Genomic DNA, 23,447 nt, shown 5'->3' with positions numbered 1-23,447 from the left:
AATAAATGCATGGTAAATCAGAGTAAATAATTAACAATAAATGTATATTAATATATATTTTTTTTCATTTGATTATTTTTCAATGTTAATATTAAATGAAAGCATGTTATAATTATTATGCATGAATAAAACATTAATTGCAAAAATATATGTATAAATGCATCAATTAATAAATAAATATATGCATGCATGAATGAATGCATGCATGCATAAATAAATGCATAAATTCATAAATTTGTAAATAAACAAATGCATAAATAAATAAATTCATAAACCAATGAATAAATCAAATCAGTATGTGTGTGTGTGTGTGTGTGTGTGTTTTCATGTATGTATGATATTTATGTGTGTGTGTTTATATATATATATATATTAGGACTGGACCAGAATATTCGATTATTCGAATATTCATTCAGTGGGTTGGCATTCGATTTTCAATTTTGAGATTCGAATATTCTAAAAAAAAAAATTCCCCGAACACCTGGCATCCCCTGCGAAACGGTTCTCATTCGCACTTGAAAATGAATTGCCCATGAGTGAATGTCATGATTCAGTTCATCTGGAAGAGAAGACAAAAATGCCAAGACCTCAGCTGTGTGGTAGCACTTTAAATTGAGTGAGGACAAGACAAAGGCAGTGTGCCAAATATTTGAAACTGGCCTACCACAACAGCACATCAAGTATGAAAAATCACCTGTAAGTAGTACGCCTATAGTATATTATTGGTGTAAAAAAAAAAAAAAAAAACCCTGCTTTTATCCGGCATGTTAATCAGTAATTTCACACATGATAATTATTTGCACTTAATTTGCTTGGAAAATACTTACATATAAAAAAATAAAATGTATGTTACCCCAGCCTAATAATAATTTGTCTATATTAAAAGTATTACTCTTAACAGACCTGTGTGTTTTGTATCACTAGTGCAGTGTCTGTTCTCAGAGCATATAAGCTCTTCCCACATGAGGTGTGCCGCTTCTGGCTCGTGCTGTTTATTAAAAGTTTATTCTTTTTGAACATGTCGCGTGTCCATATTGCACCAAAATGCGACACTGCACTGCCTTGGGTCCGCAGCAACACACCTGCCACACGTGAAGTCGATTGGATGAATGGTTCTTGACATAATAAAAATGCAAACAGACAAACACACAGAGATTCCTTCCTTTATTACACCGTGTCTACACTGCACACAACAAAGCGACCGTTGAAAATCATTTGAAATTTGTGTCAGTACTATAAATAGAATGCAGCAGCAGTCGGTATATGGCGCATCCAGTGTAGACAGCATAATAGGTTCTATTGTATTTTGTCGTGCTGCTCGCGTCCGGTGTAGACACGATGTTAGAGAGAAGAATATGTTCAGCCGCCTCCTTCCGAAGCTTCGAATATTCAGTGTTGATTACTACCGAAGCTTTGAAGCTCAAAAAATGGTATTCGGACCAGCCCTAATATATATACAGTATATAAAGCCACACTAGACTTGTGTATTGTGTAAGATGAGAGTGGCAGTAAAGAAAATTCCCAGACATGGCTCTGTGTTATGACAACCATTATTCAAGACCAACATAAACAAAGCTTCACAGGTTTTGAAAGCACTAGTCGTCCTCCTAATGTGTCTCTTATGTTTTAGCTGCTTATTGACAGAAGTGTGTAGAAACATCTGGAACGGAGGTTAGCCATGCTCAGCCTATCAGAGAAGGCGAAATGTTTCAGGGCCATGCAGGTGCGCTCAGGGCCGACAGAGATCTGTGGAAACTCTGAGACAGCAAACTGCCTGAACACCGCAGGTGAATCTACATGTTCAGTAATCAAGCCCCTGTTGAAAGAGATGCATTGGTCTACCATTTGCTCTCACGAAGAGTTACAACACTAAAACCATCAAGACAGACCAGGTAAACTACCTAAACTAGTTTAAGCTGAACAGCAAGAGTGCTCTGGATAAATGACAGAATGAATTATTAAAATGTGATTAGATATTTTAAGAAACTGATTTCTTGGCTCAGGAAAGAAAAATCATAAAGTTATCCGTCTCATTCATTGATTTGTACCTTCCAGGCATAATTACAGTTAGAACAAGAGAGGAAAGCGCAATGAAACCCTGACTTTGGATAGTCCCAGCTGGTGAATTTACCTCCCCCATTTCTTCCAAGACAGGAATGCATCATATCCCTCGGCCAAGTGAGAGCACTTAGGGTGACGTCCAACAAAAATATCGACAAAGTCATGTCTCATACTCACATATCCTCACACGAACAACTTATGCATACACCTTAGTGTTCCACACATAAACGTGCAGGCAACTGTTTAAACATGAGTAAAACATTACTTTAGAGGAGATTTGTGGCGTCATCGTAATCCTTTCCAAATAGTTAATCCGGTTTCTGGCGTTCGTTTGTTGGCGTGATTGGATATATTCTGGGATTCTGGAACTGAGGTTCACAATGTCCTACTGACCTACACTTGATATACAACTGCACTCCACCCAGCAGTTCTGAGGTTGAGAGTTTATTTCATGTACTTTGCTATATTTAGCATTTGCTCTGCGTAAATCAAGCCATATTCCCCATGCTATAACAGTGAAAAAAGCAAGGAGAAAGAAGTCATGCTGTACTAACATAGCAGAGTCATAACCGAGAGCCAAGCCAGTGCTACTGTAAATCATGACAGGCCTATTTACCATCATTCCCTCTAGCAACACAACAAATTATAAAATATAAACATCAAACTTTATTTGAACATCAAATCGGATCATTTTGTACTGGAATACCATAAGCGTAAACTGAGGTCTAAGCTAGTGCTAATAATTTTTAAACCGTAGTCCCCTTGGGAAATGATTTTGGTCAGAATAAAAATGGACACTCTGGGAAATATCTTACTTCTTCTCTATTTTTCACTACCCAACACAGGAATATTTATGTTAAGGCCAAAATAGCCTCATGTCTTTTATGGGTTGTGAAAAGCACAGTAATGAAAATCTAAGATCCACTATATTCTGAAATTGAATCTATGTTAATCTATGTACTTCATCATTTGTGTGCTACTTCAAAGAATGACGGGAAATACAGGTTCACCAAATAGGCCTGGCATCTCATAAATGGCCTAAATAGGTAGCATTTTCTAGCACTGTTCATCAACAGGCAAACTAAACTGTACCATCAACATTCACCATTACAGCTTCTTGTTGACTAGCAATGATACGCCTCGGGCTCGGAAAGAAACCCCAGAGTTTCCCCACAACTAATTACAACATTGTGGTGGCATTTCTGTGTGCTCATCTCATAAACATGATCATCCTGGCATGACTTTGAAAGCAGAATTAGACTAGACTGAGTGTTTTGACATCACCTGGTTATTTTGTTGCTATGTGAGGCAAACTCCATTACAAATGGAGGGGTAAATTAGCACATCAGTCAAATTACACCACAAGCACCTGGCGGTGACTTGAAACATGCTATTATAACCATCTGTAAGTCCGGGAGGACAAAAACGAACTATCAACTTGCTTCTAAATCACTACCTGTCACTGACAAATTATTTACTACATCTCTTGCCCAGTAGATGCCTGATCAAATATGACTCGCAGGAACACAGATAAGTGCACACTCTCTCTCAAAGATAGAGGCATAAATTAGCCTGAACGCTTATGCATTGTAATTTGGATAAATTCTCAAGTAGAGCTTTGCTCCGGCTTGCAGCGACTTGATTCTGAAGATTATGGAAGCCATTCAAAAGCACAAGAAAGATAATCAGAGAGTACTTACTGAAGGACCCGGTTCTCCTTTTGGACCAACAAATCCATCATAGTCAAAGAAATATTCGTCTTCTTCAAGACCATAGTCGTATCCATAACCCTCTGAGTATACTGTGTCATGCACCTCCTGTACCTGTTCCTCAGATTGGTCCACCTGGTTATAACTGCTCTCTTCACGGTACAGGATGGTGCTGTTCACCTTAGGATTGGCCTGCAGAAGCTCTTTGTTGGATTGGTGGGGTCTACCATCATTGTTCAAGGCCTCTTTTAAACGGCTCTGCTTGATGATGGTGATCAAGTCCGGGGTGGCCCGAGTTGCTCTGGGCTTCTTGAGAAGTGGCTGATTCTCAGTGTCATTTTCACCGTCAAGGGTCTTCTCTGTTGCGGGGTTGCTCGTGGAAGTCTCTGGAGTAAGGTCCAGGGATTGCACCTTGCTGAAGGTTCTTGGAGATGTATTCATGTGCCTAGGTGTGCTGGAGCGAAACATCGGAGAGCTTGTGGTTGAAAACTGGTCAAAAAGTGCTGTGGGAATAGAGTTGGTGGAGTGATCAACAAGAGTTGGGATAAATGTGTGTGATTCCGAAGAGCCGCGGTGGAACTTTGGGGAAGGTGAAACCGATGGGAATGGGGACTCTGAGCTCCCTGACAGAGATCGGAAGGTGTCGGACAGTCTGCACTGTTTTTTAACAAAGTCGCAGTAGTGCGCCGCAGCTTGGGCAGAGGGGTAAATATCCAGCTGGCATAACGCTCCTTCAAACTGCACCGCCCTGGAGTCCATCCTTCCCACAGAGAGGCGGCCTTCAGAGCTCAATGTCTGTGGACGGGTCAGCGTTTCCTCGCTGTACTGCACTGCCCCGCAGCGTGCTTGAAAAGATACGGAGCGTGGCCGGACCCCCACAGAGAAGGAGTGCCACTGTCCATCTTGTACATCATACTTGAAGTAGATTGATGCTTTCTCGCCTATGTAAACCACTACCCTTCCAGGCAGGAGCTGCAAGCCGAACTGCAGTCTGTCCCTGCCATCACGCACACTAAAAATAAAGGCATTGTTCGCTCGCCAGGAGCTTAAACTCACTATGATAGAAAACTCCTCCTCCACGCCTGCGGGGAGCAGGTCCACTGATGGGGCCTCAATGAGGGCATCCCGTCCGAGGATAACCCCAACTCCAGGGGGCAGGATGGACAGAGATGAGGCAAGGGAGGTGAGGTAATGTGTCCCAGAAGAGTGTATGTCTCTTCGACCAGAAAGGCCCAGCTGATGAATAAGGTCTACACCTGAGAGAAAGAAAAAGAAAATTGTAAGCAAAGCGGGGTTTGGCGAGGTAAACACCACAAAAAGGTATTCATTGTTAGTTTGTTGTGTGGTTGGCTCTGCTAGGGTGTTCAAAGTGTTTTTTAACATGACGCTAGAGCATCCCAAGTTTGTTCAAACCTCTTAAAATAAAGGATGAGTAATAGAGATAAGTGTCTAGTCCACGCACTAGGCCACGACTTTAATTTAAATCTGTTAAATAATTTAACTTGGCTGACAGTCACCATAAAACAATTTCTGACTTAGAGGGCCTCTATAATACAAACCACACAAATGGTATGAATATGTGCTTTATCATCCATGACATCACAAAAATTACCCATGAGCACTTGCATAGCATCTGTGGTCCAGATGAAGAGAGACAATGAGAAGAAAGTAGGGGTCTCAAACCACACATCTCTTTTCTCTCTTTCTCTTTCTGTAGATCATTTTTTTTCTGTCAAATGTTATTAGTCTGTGTGCATCTGACAGACAAAAAAGGACATTTTGAGGAACTATTTTCTCGTCATATCTGTTTAGATTAGACCACGGCTCTTCAATTCCGGTCCTGGGGGGCCCGGTGTCCTGCAGACTTTAGTTCCAACCTAAATTAAACACACCTGTATGTAATTTGCAAGTAATTCTGAACACTGTGAAAGACTTGTTCATGGGTGTTTGATAAGGTTGGATCTGAAGTCTGCAGGACACCATCCCTCCATGACTGGAGTTGAAGAGTTCTTATTTTAAGAAATTTATCTCATACTTCATTGCATATTTTGACTTGGATAAACAAAAGTCACAAATATTTAGGTGGGGGCTCTAGTGAAGCTTAAGTGAATGCATATTACTTACTGACATTTTTAGGACAAATTAGCTTTACCTAACCTGCTTGCTCCTAACCCAGACATACCCACTTACACCCATCAACTGATAAGGCTCTGGTTCTCTGGAATTTTGCAATTTCTGCACCACTTGAGCCACCAAACAGAATAGCAAACCTTAAATATTTTCAAGATCAACAGATAGTCGCATGCATTGGATAAGTCCATGCTGCTGTGTTGGCATACTCATGCAAACGTCACAATGTTTGATAGTGCCACAGAGATTTAGGCTTACATTTTTCAGGGAAATAAACCCACAAATTGTTTACCTGCTGTTTCCGCATATTAAGGTAGGACAGAAGCATTTTAACATAGAAGGTATTACACACTTCATTAAATACATTGCACACATGATTGGGTAAGAAGTTGTATTAGTTAAATGCATCCTTTGAAACCAGACTTTCCCACTTGAGTCCATTAACTAATTTTCAACTTCAAATGTTTTCAAGCCCAACAGATAGTCCTGCACCAAATGCACATCATCATCCCTATTGTTGTGTTGGGCTGATTGAGATGCTTATGCAAACTAAACATTGCTGACATACTTTTCAGGAGAATTAACCTACAAATGGTTTACCTGCTGTCTCTGTATATTAAGCTAGAATAGAAGCATTTTAACACTGAAGAAATTACACACTCCAACTTTAAATACATCATAAAGTTATACAGGCTTGAGGGCAGCAGAGCAGATCCATAAGGAACTACAACAAGTATGTTTTTGAGATCAAGTGAGCAGGAAAACTTGTCCTCCTGTCAGCAAACACAGACAAGCTTATACACGGTTTGAGAATGTCCATAGAGAGATCTCTAAGGAGCTGTGCTGGAAACCAGCACTTTCATTACTAATCCAGACTTTCTGCTTTTGTTTAAACAGATTTCTTCATCCTCCGCTTAAACAGATGACAAGCAAAAGGCAACAACGGTGGAGGCACAAAGTTACCGTTGTTCCCCCTCGTTCTTTCTGTTCTTTGAGTTACAAGTTCAGTGCAGGCCGTCATTGTGCCTCTAAACTCTGTGTTGCTTGATTCAGTGTGTTTTTAAAAACAGACAGGATCTTAATTAACCATGAAAAAAAGAGAGACTTCAAAGCTCAGCCAGCCATGTTTTTGACTGGTAGCACATGAGTGACCCTGTGAACTTTCACCTCTTTGGCAGTTCATCTTGAAGACTGAACAGCCAAAAACGTATTTTTTGAGCGTCGCTATCATGAACAATCATGAAGAGATGCAGAGAAACCAGCCTGGTGGTGATTGGTTGCACTCTGGCTATCTGGAGTACCAAACAATTTATGTTAAGATTAGACTTGTGTGTAACCTGTCTCCCAATTTTACCAAGTAATCAGAGTAGAGAGTTGGTGGATGATTTTATTTATTTATTTATTTATTTATTTTGCATTGAACCAGTAAGAAACCACCCAGAAACCACTCATGTGCTACAACCCACTTAGCTATATAACAACGCTTATTACAAATATAGCAACACTTTTGCATTTTGATACATCTAGAATGTTGATAAACAAACAGTTACTAGTATAGCTATTGACCTCCAGAGTATTTTTTTCCATACTATGGAAGTCAGTGTCTACCAGCAACGGCTTGGCTACCAGCATTCTTCAGAATATCTTCTTTGGGATTTGTGAATAAAACATCACTAAAAACATTATTTGTAGCACACCTGCCATCAAATAATGACAATATGCTTAGTGCTTTGTTTTTTTTATGAAACAAAGTCTCAGCTCTCAAATTCTGTCAGTATTTTGAATTTTTAAGTGGCACGTTAGCAGGTTTTGTTACAGCCGCCATTTAAATGTTTATATTTCAAAAACGAACTGGTACAGGAAGATAATTTTATCATTGTAAATCTGCCTTGCATGCATTCGAAATGTTTTTATACAACTCAAGTTTTTGTTTGAATGTTGATTAAACACATTTGATTAATTAAAGGGTTACTCCACCGCAAAATGGAAATGTTATTAACCACTTACCCCCATGTCGTTCCAAACCCGTAAAAGCTTAGTTCATCTTCGGAACACAATTTAAGATATTTTGGATGAAAATCGGGAGGCTTGAGACTGTCCCATAGACTGCCAAATAGTCCATCTGCCATCAGTGATTCAACCGTAACGTTATGAAGTGACGAGAATACTATTTGTACAAGAAGAAAACAAAAATAATGACTTTAATCATCAATTCCTCTTCTCTGTGTCTCTCTATAAATCAACATAGCGACATTTTGGCAATTCTGAGCAGTTTGCAGATGGCGTACGCTCTTCTGTGTCAGCCACACTGCGCTGATGCCAAAGCGTAAATACACATAAAAAACATATCCTTGTGGAGCGGCTGATACAGAAGAGCATACGCCATCTGTGTACTGCTCAGATTTGCCAAAATGGCGCTACGCTGATTTGGAGAGAGACAGAGGAATTGTTTTTGTTTTCTTCATGCACAAAAAGTGTACTATTCTGACAGATGGACTATTCTGGCGATGATTTTCATACTTTCCTGGACCTTGACACTGTTATTTATTTGCCAGTCTCTGGGACAGTCCCAAACCTCCCTGTTTTCATCCAAAATATCTTAAATTGTGTTCCGAAGACAATCGAAGCTTTTACGGGTTTGGAACGACATGAGGTTAAGTGAATAAAGACAAATTTTTCATTTTGGAATGAAGTATCCATTTAACTGATAATTTTCCTCTAAATTAAAAGTTTAATTTTGGCTTCTGATGACAGTCAAGCAGTTTTCTAATGATATACTAAAAGGCTTCAGGATGCTGTGCAATCATAATTGATGTGTGCTTGTGTAACATCTTTACTGCAGGCTGTCCTGTATTGTTTGAAGGTGTTTTAGTTATTAAGCAGCATGTGTAGTCTTTTCTTACTAATTGCAGCTTGAACAGCAGCCAGCCATCTTTGCTATAGTGATGATTCCAGATAAAGATTAAATGCTGTATAAACTGAAAGGCTATGCTATCAGCAGGCCTACATGGAGACTGTGCCTGGAGAAAAAGCTGCAGATTTCTGTAGAATTTGAACGCTCGTGAGTATTACTGAGTGTTTTTTGGCCTTATGTCATGTGTCCCATGTTCGGGCTGGTCACCTCATCCACTCCCAACCCTGAGGGTCACAACCTCCACCCCTCCATCTAGACCAGAGGCAGCTGTCGTTAATGCAGCACTGAATGCTAGAGGTCTAATCTTCTTTTTTCGAAAGAAATCAGTGCTTTTAGTGATCAAGGATGCATTAAATTGATCACAAAAGATTTCTGTTTCAAATAAATGCTGTTCTTTTGAACTTTCTATTCTTCAAAGGGTCCTGAAAAATAAAATGCATCACAGTTTCCACAAAAATATGAAGCGCCACAACTGTTTCTTGAGCAGTAAATCAGCATATTAGAATGATTTCTGAAGATCATGTGACACTGAAGACTGGAGTAATGATGCTGAAAATACCGCTTTTATCACAGCAATTACATTTTTACATAAATTCACATAGAATACAGCTGTTGTTACAGTAATACAATATTAATATTAATCAAATAAATGCAGCCTTGGTGAGCAGAAGAGACTTCTTTCAAATATATATATATAAAAAATACCTTATATATATAGTCATAAAACGTTATATACCTTATATATATAGTTACTTTTAAGTATTAAAACATATCTACAGTAAAATATTTATATCATTATTTCTAACAATATTTTATATACACAAAATGCCAAGAACATTTAGGATTACAACAAATTGCTGAACCAGAGTCTTGAATCGAATCACTGAAACAGATGGTTTGAAGTGATTAATGAACTTGTTAACCTGTCAAAACATTTGCTGAAGTTTAAATCAGTGATGTTATTAAAACATCTCTGTCTGAACAAGAACGGATTGTGAAATTAGTATAATGGCATGCTTTACTTTTGGAAACTTAATGGCCTGAAAAAAGCATGTTTAATAAATCAGTGCACAATCACTGTATATATTTACTAAACATGCTAAATATATTGTATTTGCTGAATCAATTTGAATCACTGTTGCCTATGTTTCCCCCTCAATCTCTCTTTCTGAGATCTTATTTTATCTTCTCCATCTCGCACAAATAGATGCAAATGCCAAAATACTCCCAGCAGCTTAGATCAGGTTTCCTTCAGGAGAAAAGCAGCTCACCGCAGGGCAGGCTAACCTGCATGACCCGTGAGTCCATCTAAACCAGCCTGAACCTGAAGTCTCTATCTTAACCTCTTCCTCACATCCACACTGTATCTCTGTATGTGTACAGTCTTCAGCGAGAAAGAGGAGCCCTGCAGAAATCTGGAAGTGACCGATTAAGACTAGTGGAAGAGAAATCAAGAGATAGAGAGCTGCTCAGAGCGCAAGAACAGACATGCCGACCGATTTAATGTAGAGAGAGCAACACCTTCACAAGCACATGCAATGTGACACAAATTTATTCTGTTTGAACATTTGCATTTCATTCCTTTTGAAATTCCTTTCCTGCTCCTGAATGTCCTTCCTTCCTTATTTCACAATTTTGAGTTTTTCCTTGCAATTCTAGGTTTATATCTTAGAATTATGACTTTTTCCCCCCTAGAAAAATCCAAGAAAAATGTCAGAATTGCGAGATTTAAACTCAGAACTGTGTGATGTAAATTCAGAATTCCGAGAAACAGTTAGAATTGCAAGATGTAAAATCTGAATTATGAGGAAAAAGTCAGAATTGTAAGAAAAAGTATTGTGAGATATTATTAATTTAGAATTACGAGAAAGTCACAATTCGAGAAAAAATGCAATTCGAAAAAAAAAATCAGAATGATTTTAAACTCAGAATTACGAGACTTTAACTAAGAATTAAGAAAAAATTCAGAATTCAGAGAAAAAAGCCATAACTATATGAAATAAAATCAAAATTGCAAGATATAAACTCAGAATTACAAGAAAAAGTCTGAATTGCAAGATATGTCAGAATTACGATGAAAAGTCATAATTGCGAGATATAAATCTATAATTATGAGTCTTTAACTCTGAATTTTGAGAAAAACATCTGAATTGCGAGATATAAACTAAATTATGAAGAAAAAGTACGAATTATGAGAAAAAAGTCAGAATTGCGATAAATTATTAATTTAGAATTAGGAGAAAGTCACAATTCGAGAAAAAAAATGCAAATATATAAAAAAACAACAATCACAAAAATAAAAAATATGATCTCGCAATTGTTAGATAAAAAATGTTGCAAACTCTGTGGTGGAAACAATCTTCCATAAAAATCTCACACACACTCAAATCTTTTTCGCTTTTGTTCTTCTTTTGTATGTTGCTTTGGCAAAAGCATCTGCTACAGTAAATGCATCAATGTAAACTTTGTTCACAATATGGACATGCACAGTTTAATAAGCGCTGAGGAATTCACACTGATTGCAATGCATTATATAACAGAGCTGATCATATATTATAGCTCATATAAAAGCATTATTATACACAAATGGCCTTTTAGTGCCTGTAAAATGTTTTATGTTCATTGCTCACTGCTTCATCACTCTTTCTCTGTGTGTTTATATCCCATCTACATAAACATTTCGCACAGTCTCAGTTTCATATTAACTGTAAAATATGCACACTGGCAGATCGGTGTTTCTGTAGAAACAGAAATACAATCAGAAGGAAAACAAATAAAACGCAGTCGAGCTGAAGAACTGAAACTCCTTCTGTTTTAAATATTACAAACTATAAGGTCAAAGGTGAGGAGGTGAGTGTACCTGGAGCTGCTGATGGCTCTTCTGCTGACAGCAGCGCCGCACATGTTGACAGGAGGAGGACGAGGAATCTCCTGTGGAAATCAACAACAAACACTTAATCAATCATAAAACACCAGCATACTGCATTCTGCGTAGCGTAAGACTGCATGATTTGGGGGGGGGGGTCGAATTGTGGAAAACTGAATCAGACTGATTTGAAAAACTGAACTGGTCTGATTGTGGCAGATTGATTAATGAATGACTGTAGTATATACTGCAAATCACATGCTGTTTCTTAACCGTATACATATATATGCAGCATACAGTATTAAACATTTCAAACTGATTGAACTATGTTGCATTTAATTAATCAGGTTAATTTGTTTTTGCATATTTAACCCAATTTTTGCTACTGAAGGTATAACATGTCTTAAAAAATATTTTCCACTGGAATCAGAAAAATTTCCCCTTCAAATGAATTCTGATCCCATTTCCAAGTTATTTTCTTGGTTTGATCATAAAATCACTTAGTTTTGAACAATTTCTCATTTAAAGAAAACCTACTCATGTCCTTTTTAAATCTATTGTACAATCATTGTATCTTGATTTAACAAGGTTTAGATATTTGCAGTGATTTATAAAATCCCTTTTGGCAGCATTACTGCTCGTTTTGCACATACACTGCTCAAAAAAATTAAAGGAACACTTTTTAATCAGAGTATAGCATCAAGTAAATTAAACTTCTGGGATATTGATCTGGTCAGTTACATAGCAGAGGGGGTTGTTAATTCATTTCAGCTGCTTTGGTGTTAATAAAATTAACAACAGGTGCAATAGATGGGCAACCATTAGAAAACCCCCAAAACAGGAATGGGCCACTGACATTTTTTTCCCCTACTCATCTCTTCTTATTGTTTTTCACTAGTTTTTGCATTTGGCTAGGGTCAGTGTCACTACTGGTAGCATGAGGCGATACCTGGACCCTACAAAGGTTGCACAGGCAGTCCAACTCCTCCAGCATGGCGCATCAATATGTGCCATTGCCAGAAGGTCTGCTGTGTCTCCCAGCACAGTCTCAAGAGCATGTAGGAGATTCCAGGAGACAGGCAGTTACTCTAGGAGAGCTGGACAGGGCAGTAGAAGGTCCTTAACCCCATCAGCAGGACCTGTATCTGCTCCTTTGTGTGCAAGGAGGAACAGGATGAGCACTGCCAGAGCCCTACAAAAATGACCTCCAGCAGGCCACTGGTGTGAATGCCTCTGAGAAAACAATCAGAAACAGACTTCATGAGGGTGGCCTGAGGGCCTGACATCCTCTAGTGGGCTCTGTGCTCACTGCCTGGCACCGCGTAGCTTGATTGGCATTTGCCATTGAACAACAGAATTGGCAGGTCCGCCTCTGGCGCTCTGTGCTTTTCAAAGATGAGAGCAGGTTCACCCTGAGCACATGTGACAGATGTAAGAGGGTCTGGAAAAGCGGTGGAGAATGTTATGCTGCCTGTAACATTGTTCAGCATGACCGGTTTGGTGGTGGGTCAGTGATGGTCTGGGAAGGCATATCCATGGAGGAACACAGAGACCTCTACAGGCTAGACAATGGCACACTTACTGCCATTAGGTATCGGGATGGAATCCTTGGACCCGTTGTCAGACCCTACGCTGGTGCATTGGGTCCTTGTTCCTCCTGGTGCACGAAAATGCCCAGACTCATGTGGCGAGAGTATGCAGTCAGTTCCAGGAGGATGAAGGAACTGATACCACTGAATGTCCCCCACGCTCGCCTGACCTAAATCCAATAGAACACCTCTGGGACATTATGTTTCGGTCCATCTGACGTCGCCAGGTTGCACCTCAGACTGTCCAGGAGCTCAGTGATACCCTGGTCCAGATCTGGGAGGGAATACCCCAGGACACCACCCTTCATCTCATCTCATCTCATTTTTCCCCCATTGAGATCTGATGTGTTTTCAAAGTGTTCCTTTAATTTTTTTGAGCAGCGTATAAAGCTTAATTGGTTTTTGAAGGCTAGTTTTGACTGAATTCCTGCCAAAATAAAGGCCTTCACACAAACCGCTGTCAGATGTTTACATGCTTTTCAAGTTAAAATCTCCACAATCTGATTCACATCACTGCGACCTTCACACCGAACTGAAAGTGAGCGCTCATGTGCAGTAAAGCCATGCATGATGCTTTCATAGATTTCCAGCGTGAATGGAAAGCATCAGACATGTTTAAGACATTCCTGGTGTTCGTGAATCCCTCAGGCCTGAATTCCTGCTGGAAGCCTGTTCTCCAGTGACTCACTACAGGAACCCAGCATGTGCTCCTCAGATGTACAGAATCAAACAGTAAACCACTCAAGGCCATGCAATAAGAGATGTTCCTATAAACACACATAACCTATCACATAACCTTGCACTATGACAGAGTAAGTGTTTCTCAAACTCATGCACTTTAGCTGTTGAATGTGTGGGAGAAAGTTCAGTTTGGGAGGGCGAGTGTGTTTTGGGGGGTCCTGACAGTATCATTCACATGAGAAATGAAACCCAAACAAAGAGTTTTATGACTGTGATGGAGCAGGCTAATGAAGGTCCGTCTGGTGCGGTTATAAACTGTAATTATCCTGTCGACGAGAGAAGCTGAACACAGAAATGCTGCGGGTCACAAACACAGCAGAGGAAACGGCCCTGCACTTCAGAAAGTGTAAGCAACCGCTGCCCTGAGAAGGAAAAATGGAAAGAAAAAGATTGCTGAGTCACAAACAATTTGATGTAAAACAGACCAGAAACTCTGGAATCTGACAGTATAACAGCTCAACCCTAGGTGGCGCTAAAGAGCTAGATCAGTTTGCTAAAACATATCTGTCTATACTGAAACCAAAGGTTAAGTCTGTTAACTAACAACTTGTTTCACAATTACATATGCTGCTTGAATAGTGCTATATTTCTCTTAAGTCAGTCTCACTTGGTTTAATATTTTGTTAAATAAATGCAAAATGCATGGCTTAAATACATTTTGGAGGCACTTTATGTGACTTAAACATGCATATGCTATATCTAACAAACATAAACATTTTATTTCTAAGATTAAGTTCAAGGTTTTGAATGTGTGGAAGGAGATGAATAAAAAATACAAATATTGTTGATCTTCCAAATAATCATATCTTTGTAAAGCAATGCAGATTCATTAAGCTTAACAGAGCAGTTTTATATTACTACAATTGAGATACTATTATATTTTTTAAATATTTTAATATTTTCGAAAATCAAATTCAATATTTTAATATTTTTTATTTTTTCTGTTTCATTTTATTTTGTTAGTTTTAGTAATTATATAGTGTTTTGACATTTTACTAGTTTTTTATGCATCTATATTTTTTTATTAATTTTTATTTCAGTTTTAGTTATTTAGGTACATCATTTTCAACTAAATGAAGATGTGAAATATTATTTTTCATTTATTATTTATTTATTGTTTTTTATTATTAACTATGCATCTATATATTTTTTATTAATTTTTAATAAATTAATTTATTATTATAGCTTTTTTATTGTTTTTTATTATTATTGTTGGTATTATTATTTTATTAACAGTGCAAAAGAACAGATCTGAACTATTTAGACTAGTCTAAGCTAGTTTTACTTCAAGACCTGTTATAACTTCATGTCAGTTACCTAAAAAGTAGATTCGACTAATTTGAATCCAAAAACTAAGACTGATTAACCCACGACTAGCTGCTAGTTGGTTAGACTAGATGTTAAGACACAAATTTAACATGCAACTGGCTACAAAGTTTGAGGAACTGAAGATATACTTCAACAAAGAAACCTCATCTTCATCAAGGACTGTCAGTCGGTTATATAATCTTCCCAAAGAAGAATGTGGAGTCAGAGAAACTATCATTCATCCTGACACAGTGTTGAGATACTTCCCTCATATCCCTTAAACCACAAACCCCAATAAAACTAAACCCAATCAACATAATCCACCAACTAAAACCCCAACACATTAAAAACACCAACAAAAACCCTGACACCAACAAAACCGTCAGGATACACCTCTAAACAACTTCAACAACAAAAAAAAACAACAAAAAAAAAACAAAATCTCTAAAAAAAAAAAAAACCCCTTTTATTAATCATAATAACCTCACATACACTCAAAAAAAAAAAAAAAAAAAAAATAAAACAAAAACTGGCTTGTTATGTTTCTCATTTGTAAGCATCTGCTAGATGTTCTCAGGTCCATGAAGCACCTTCAAGGAAAACACACGATTTCAATCGACGTTACCTGCTGTTTTGTATTGGTCAGCCTGATCGGTTGGTCAAACTTGTTTGTTTTTCCACAGTTCTCTCTGCATCCGCTCGAGAGGACGGTGTGACATTCCACGGCCCAAGAAAAGAAAACAAACACACAAACAAAACACGGCGGAGGAGGCTGAATCTAAACAAGAGTTTGTCTGTGCGTTTAAAACGGCAACTGTATGTTCCTGTGATGATTCACAGGACGTCATATTCCTCAACATCTGACTGAGAAAATGCTTTTCATAACTCTGAACATGATCAAATAATCTCCATGTTCCTCAAAGAACTGGAAAATGCTAGATTTATCCATCCACAAATGTTCAAACTTCAAAAAGTAACGCACAAGTAACATCACGTATTACTTTCCATAAAAAGTAACTACTTCAGGCAACAAAATAAGTTACTTTTTTGCATTACTTTTTTCAGATTGTAATGCATTACTTTTAAAAGTAACATTCCCCAACACTGCCTACTAGTGTTACAAATATTGCAACTGAACATGTGACTCCCAAATATAAACAGCAGATTCAATATATAAAACTAGATTCGGAAAGTTGCATCCACTTTTGTCAGTCATGAAAACTTTTGCAAGTCAAGAAACATTCTGGTTCTTCAGTAGCAATACGTTGTGACCAATGAATTTCCAGATTTGACAGATTCCACTGGGTTGAAGCTTATGAAAGTCATTGCCAGTTGTCAAATTTAGGTCAAGGTCCCCACACTTTTTGACTGCTGGGGCTACAGATATTTTTAACTGACCATGTGACCCCAAATACAAATAATTTATTCAATATATAAAACTAGATTGCATCCACTTTAGTAGGTCAAGAAAATTTTTGCCAGTCAAGAAACATTCTGGCTCTTCAGTAGCATCTACAGTTAGGAAACCAATATTTCCTGACACTTATTGACCTGTAAGTATTTAATATTGGCCTTTTGACCTTAAATGTCCAGGGTATGGGATATAGTTGACATTACAGCATCCTTAAGCAACTACTGTGACTTTTCACTTGGACTTGACCCCCGATTGTTCATCTATCTTCAATTCTAGCAACACAAACAGCTTTACAGCTTCACAAAACAGCAAGGAAGTTGCTCAAAAACATCTCAACCAATCATCTTTTAGGGGTGTGGCTAATGTAGATCTCTCTGATTCACAGCGCTTGCATAATTTACGCAAGTATCAATCCGTGCCAGAGCTAAAGCCGTGTTCTCAGCATACTGAGCAGATGCTCGTGTAGCCAAGATTGTTCGCTCACTGCTCGGCTGCCAATATCTGATCCTGCTGGCATTGGTTTCTCACACCTGCAGCCAGAGCGTGACTTCATTACTAAAGCGCTGTTCTGTTGGTAACCCAGGGTTAGATTTAGATCTGGACCTTCTAAAAAGACCTGTGTATTGGAAGCTAAGCTTCTTCTCTAGCGAGACTGACTCTTTCAACAACTTAATTTCTCTGGTGAACGGCACGGTTATGCAGATTCACCAGCACCAATCCAGCCTGGAAATTCATGCTGGTTTAGGTCTAGCCTTTTTTGACAAGATGAGGAACAATACGCACACAAACAACTTCAAAGACACTGTAAAACTGTCTCTACAAACATAGACCAAGAACAAGTAGAGCTAAAGTATCTGTGCACATCTCTGAAAAGTAAAGTGCAATGTTCCTGGTAAGTAAACAAACAATCTCTAACTGTGTAATAAGCAAAACCACAAATAAAGACATTTCAATGGTCATTATTGCAAAATAAATCCCATCAGCATGATACGAGACCCTTCTGATCACCCTGCTGGGTTTATTTTGCAATAATGACAGCATAACTCTTCTAGTTGAATCGTTTATGATGATATGGTCAATGCTAGCAGATTGTACTGTATGTTATAATGCTTCTGAAAACATTCAATCTCTCCTGTTTTGATCAGGTTCCAGTATTGGATGCACAACAACACTGAACGAATTCATTAAGCATGCATCAACGCTCATCTAACATATGCAAACATGCATGCATTAGTTACTGTGGAATTGTCAATCAAATCAAATTGATCAATCAAACTGATTACATTGGGTTCAAGCTCATGAGAGCAATTTTAGTTGTCAAATTTCGCCACACTTTTTGACAAATGAATTGGTTCCAATGAGATACTCAATGCTCAACTAACAAATGCAGTCATGCATGAACATTGTAATGTCAAGAATATTATTTATTATGACTAATCAGGCCAATTACATTGGGTTTAAGCTTATGAAAGTCTCTTTTAACTGTTTAATGAGGTCAAGGTACCCATGCATTTTGAGAATTGGTTCCAGGTTGGAGGGTGTGCAAAGCTCATTTAATAAATGCAATAAATAAGTGACTGATGCAATGTCAAGAATATTATTTAATATGACCAAATCCAACCGATTACATTTGGTTCAAACTCATGAAGTCATTTTTAGGTGTCAAATCACATCAACATTCACACACTTTTTGACCAATTAATTGGTTCCAGGTTGGAGGATGTGCAATGACACTCAACACTGAACTAACAAATGCAATTATGCATGAAGAAGTAACTACAGGAATCCATCCAATTACATTGTGTTCAAGATTATGAAGTCATTTTAGGTGTCAAATCAGGTTTCCACACTTTTTACCCAAGAGTTTTCCATGATTAGACGATTAAACTTAATAGTATACAAAATGTCTCCAATAAGACCCTCAACATCTGTCATCAATAAAATGTTTTAGAAATGTATATTTCCTTCCATCACTTTACCCAATTTGATATTTCCATATTTTCCATGAGCAAATCAAGCCTGTCATGGAGAAACATCTCCTGAAAGCCAAAGTTCAACCAAAAATGATCATTCTGTCATCATTCCAAACCTTTCTTTCTTCTGCAGAATATAAAACAAAACATTTTGAAGAACAGTGGGGTCCAAAACACTGGGACATTCTTCAAAGTATCTTCTTTTTCCACAGATGAAAGAAAAAAGGGCAAGTCAGTGATGTCAGAACAATGATTTTTGCATGAAAATGATGCACTTTTTAGTCAGAAGCCCCTAAACAACATTTAACAAGTAGTAACATGCTATCCAATATCAGTGTTTTGAGATAAACCGAGGAAGCAAGATCGCAGTCAGGTGCATGTGTGTGGATTTGCTGGGATTTCGGCTAGAGGTCAATTCTCATCTCCATGAGGAATGTTGCTGCTGTTGTGTGTCGGTTTGGGGACGGAAACTAACAGCGCACAGTAAAACCACTCTTATTTCACAACCACTTCAGCCAAATCAACACTTTAACAAACCAGTTACAGTTCATATACTGTATGCAAACAAATAAGCCAGTAAATCAGAAAGCCTGCTCATCTGGTGCACATTTGGTTTTAAAGCAGGAGGAGTTTCAACAGGAGATCAACATATGGAAAATACAGCCGGACAGGCTCAAAATCCCAATTGATTTGTGCTCATTATGAAGTCTGTAATGTCAGAAGTCAATCTGATGTTGAAGTTACAGACTGGGATTGCAGTGAAAACTATATTTAATAAATTCGCACGAAACTCCAGCAATTATTTAGGAATGCATGACTACTGTGCACGAGTTAAAACACTTCTGTAGTTTATATGATTAATGCACGCCAATAAATGCATCGCGATCTGATCAGATCTGCTCGTTCTTTTTATCATCAATAACGCGCAAAGAACTAATTGCTAAGTATGGTGTTCTCTCATGATTTTTCTCCCATATATATTGTTGTGGAGAATCTGAATGAAGCTTTGCACAGTGGGTCTCCAGAAGCCCTCGAGATAGAAAGGTACTTACGTTGTCGTTGTGGGAGAAACTTGTCCACTCCTTGTCCGTTGGGCTCCTAAATGCATTTGTATGCATTTGTCCAAGCAGCAGTTTTCAAAGCGAAAACAGAATTCCACACCACCGGCTCATGAGACCAGATCCAGCCTGATCAGCAGCGTCCACATCTCCGCGAGCAAGCGCGCATGCAGAACTTCACGGATCAGACCTCGAACATCAAGCGCGCTTTTGGAAACACGGGGCGATGACGGGATACGGCGGGTTTATTGAGAGAGCAGGTCAGAAGGACCGTATTAAACCGGACTGAGAGCGAGAGAAATGGAGGGAGAGAGAGAGAGAGGGAGAGAGAGAGAGAGAGAGTCGCTCCGGGCTCTGAGCTCCGCATGTGTCTGGACTTGCTCGGTTCGGCGCATCTCCAGCGCTGCGCTGCGCGCTCGGTGTTGGGTTTCACTCATTCAGGGCCGGCGCTCCGCACACGCACATCACGCACTGTGCATAGGGCACCAAGTGCTTGGGGGGGCACCAAAAAATCTGGGTCGTGAAAAAATCATCACAATAGGCTACTAGTATAAATAACAAATAAAATATTTCTAAAAGCATGTTAATATACAAAAGCAATAGAAAAGTAATATAGGCCCTAGACCAAATTAGTCGAGAAAAAAGGTGAATCTCGCTGCAGTCTCCCTCTGGTGCCCCCCCTTCCCCACCTCCCAGTGGTCTGTTCGATTATGCCTCACGTGATGTGATTTTGCCAAATTAGACCGCTTAGATTTTTCGTTGTTGTACTATGGCATGCCGGTCATTTTCAAGAGGTTCGGCCAAGGGCGACCTCTGTATTGGTGAAACTGCAATTAGAAAAAAAAAAAAAAACATCTCAGTGTTTGTATATTTTCATATTCAAAGAGTTGTCAAATTATTAGGGATGGGAGAAAGATTAATCTTGATTAATCGCATCCAAAATAAAAGTTTGTGTCTACATGATATATGTGTGGTGTACTGTGTATAATTGCATGGTTATTTGCAGTTTAAAATGTGCACTTTAAAATTCATACTTCATAAAATTCATACACTTATACTGTTATTATATATGGGGGGGGGGGGGGCACCGCCAAGCATTTGTGCTTAGGGCACCCAAATGGCTAGCGCCGGCCCTGCACTCATTACTGCCGTGACATCATCCATCTGATCCGTCCGTTCATTTACATCCAGAACGCTCCTGAACAGACTTTGCTTTTCGGCAAAATTCAGATTTGCAATGAAGAATAAATTTGCAATCAAAGTAATTAGGCTACAGTCATGCACTAGGTTGCTTTAGTAGTCTCTTGCAAAATATTGCATATGATTTATGCGGCTTAAACTGATTATAGCCTACTATTCTGCAGATGTGTTTAACCATCATTTAACCATCGAGACGGAAGGATTTTGAAAATTATACTGGGTGGAAATTTGAATGTATTGTAAGAATTAGTGATGCTTTATTTTAATATCAGTATTTCAAATGCATGATTTTTATGGATAAAGTGATTATCATATAAAAACGTATTTTTTATTTAACAAACACTTTAATTAGACAAATGTTACCACGAATAATAATAATTCGATTTAATATTTCACTGTGGCCAATAAAAACCTGTATAATAACAACAACAACAATAATAGTAAAATCATATTTATATATTTAATATTATATTTTATATTTCAGTACAGAATTTTAAATATGTGGACATTTGCAAATAAAGTCACATTTCTATGGATAAAGTTATTGTAATATAAGGTCATTTTTGATTGATAATCACGTTAATTAGACAAATAGCAATAATAATAATAATTTAAATAATAATAATAATAATAATTCGATTTAATATTTCATTGTGGCCAGTAAAAACCTGTATTATAATAATAATAATAATAATAATAATAATAACGGTCATAATAATAATAATAATAATAATAATAATAATAATAATAATAATAATAATAACGGTAATAAAAATAATAATAATAAAATAATAATAATAAAATCATATTTAAAAATTTTAAAAATGTGGACACTTGCAATCACTTTAATTAAAATTTTTATGGATAAAGTGATTATAAAATAAAAAAGTCATTTTTATTTGATAATCACTTTAATTAGACAAAAATAATAAATAAAAAAAAAAAAAAAAAAAAAAATAATAAATCATATATTATATAATTATTCATAAAGAATTCAAAAAATAAAAAAACTTGAAAATAAAAAATAAAATAAAACACATATGGATAAAGTGATTTTAAAGTAATTTTTATTTGATAATCACTTTAATTAGTCAATTATATAATTAAACAATTTTATCATTATTATTATTATTATTAATTATTCAGTCAACTCCTCATGGATAAAGTCCTGCTATATGTTGTTTTCTCATTGAATAACCTGTTTGAGAAGCGTTCACATTGAGAGTGATTTGGAGTAAAATAGTATATTGACATTAATCCAACTCCAACTAGAAACTGCGGTCTTGACCATCAGATGCTAAAGTGTCATTCTCAGTCCTCAAGAGCTCATTCACTCCGACATTTGACCTTCTGCTTGACCTCACTGTAACCTCAAACTCCACAACACAAAAACAGAACAAAAAAACAACAAACAGAACAGCTACACCTTCACCACTGAATCACAGCATGAATTTCTAAATGTTAAAACTAATTTTACCTTGACAAAGCATGTATACATAGACTAGCTGTTTAAAAACGTGTATAGAATGTGTTATCAAATCATTACTGTTTAACCTGACTCAACCGTGTTTTTTTTTTTTTTGTACCGACTATCACAATCACTCTTGTAAAAACAGGATAATGGGTCTCAAGCAAGTGTTTTAATTTCACAGCAAAATGACCCATTAACCCAGAGCAAACACGGGCCACTGAGCCGCGGATCAGCAAACCTTATCATATGTTGTGTTTGAGTTAAAGCGACACTGCAGGTTTCCTAGTTCAAAACCCAGTTGGCGATCGTTTGATGTTCTAAAATGGCAGCAAAGCAAAAACACAACAAGTCTGAGTGTCTAAAACAGATTTAGTGCCTCGTTCAAACCCTAAACCTTCCCGTATGGATCTCTGCTGGTGGGAGACGGGAAATCAGACTTCCTCCCATGAGGAAAATAATGGATGGAGCGCGTGCTGGAGCGCGGACTGATGACAAACCCAGAATCCTCTGCACACACAACAACATGATTCAAACCAGGGGCCAGATTCACAAAAATTTTCCAAATAAAGAAGTTTAACGAAAATCTGCTGAAAATGTGCTCACCCTCAGGCCATCCAAGATGTAGATGAGTTTGCTTCTTCATCAGATTTGGAGAAATGTAGCATTGCATCACTTGCTCACCAATGAATGTGAATGGGTGCCGTCAGAATGAGAGTCCAAACAGCTGATAAAAACATCACAATAATCCACAGCACTCCAGTCCATCAGTTAACATCTGGAGAAGACAAAAGCTGAAACAAATCCAGCATTAAGACGTTTTTAACTTGAAACCATTGTTTCCAGCTAAAATACGAGTCCACAATGCATAATGACGCTTACTCGCTTAGTGAAAAAGTCATCTGGTCTGAATCAGGAGAGAAATCTGCACAGATCAAGTACCGTTTACAAGCCAAAACAGCTCTAAACAAATATGTGGCTGGATCTTGATGTGAGAGACAACAGGAGATGGACTT

General features: G+C 37.8%; 1 protein-coding gene across 1 annotated transcript in view; it reads right to left on the bottom strand.

Annotated features, from left to right (window-relative positions):
- LOC109098284 (collagen alpha-1(XXIV) chain) overlaps positions 1 to 20,179 on the bottom strand; it is a 96,941-nt gene extending 76,762 nt beyond the window's left edge. Inside the window, exons 1-3 of the mRNA XM_042750548.1 lie at positions 19,758 to 20,179; positions 11,675 to 11,745; positions 3,762 to 5,026 (exon numbers count right to left, since the gene is read on the bottom strand). Of these exons, the coding sequence (XP_042606482.1) occupies positions 3,762 to 5,026; positions 11,675 to 11,745; positions 19,758 to 19,813 (1,392 nt within the window). The 5' untranslated portion in view covers positions 19,814 to 20,179. The remainder of the gene's footprint in view (positions 1 to 3,761; positions 5,027 to 11,674; positions 11,746 to 19,757) is intronic.
- Between the last annotated feature and the right edge of the window lie 3,268 nt (positions 20,180 to 23,447).

Source organism: Cyprinus carpio, chromosome B23, assembly GCF_018340385.1.
Source record: "Cyprinus carpio isolate SPL01 chromosome B23, ASM1834038v1, whole genome shotgun sequence".
NCBI classification, from domain to species: domain Eukaryota; kingdom Metazoa; phylum Chordata; class Actinopteri; order Cypriniformes; family Cyprinidae; genus Cyprinus; species Cyprinus carpio.
Note: the sequence above shows the minus strand (reverse complement) of the source record. Positions and strands in the feature narration are given on the sequence as shown.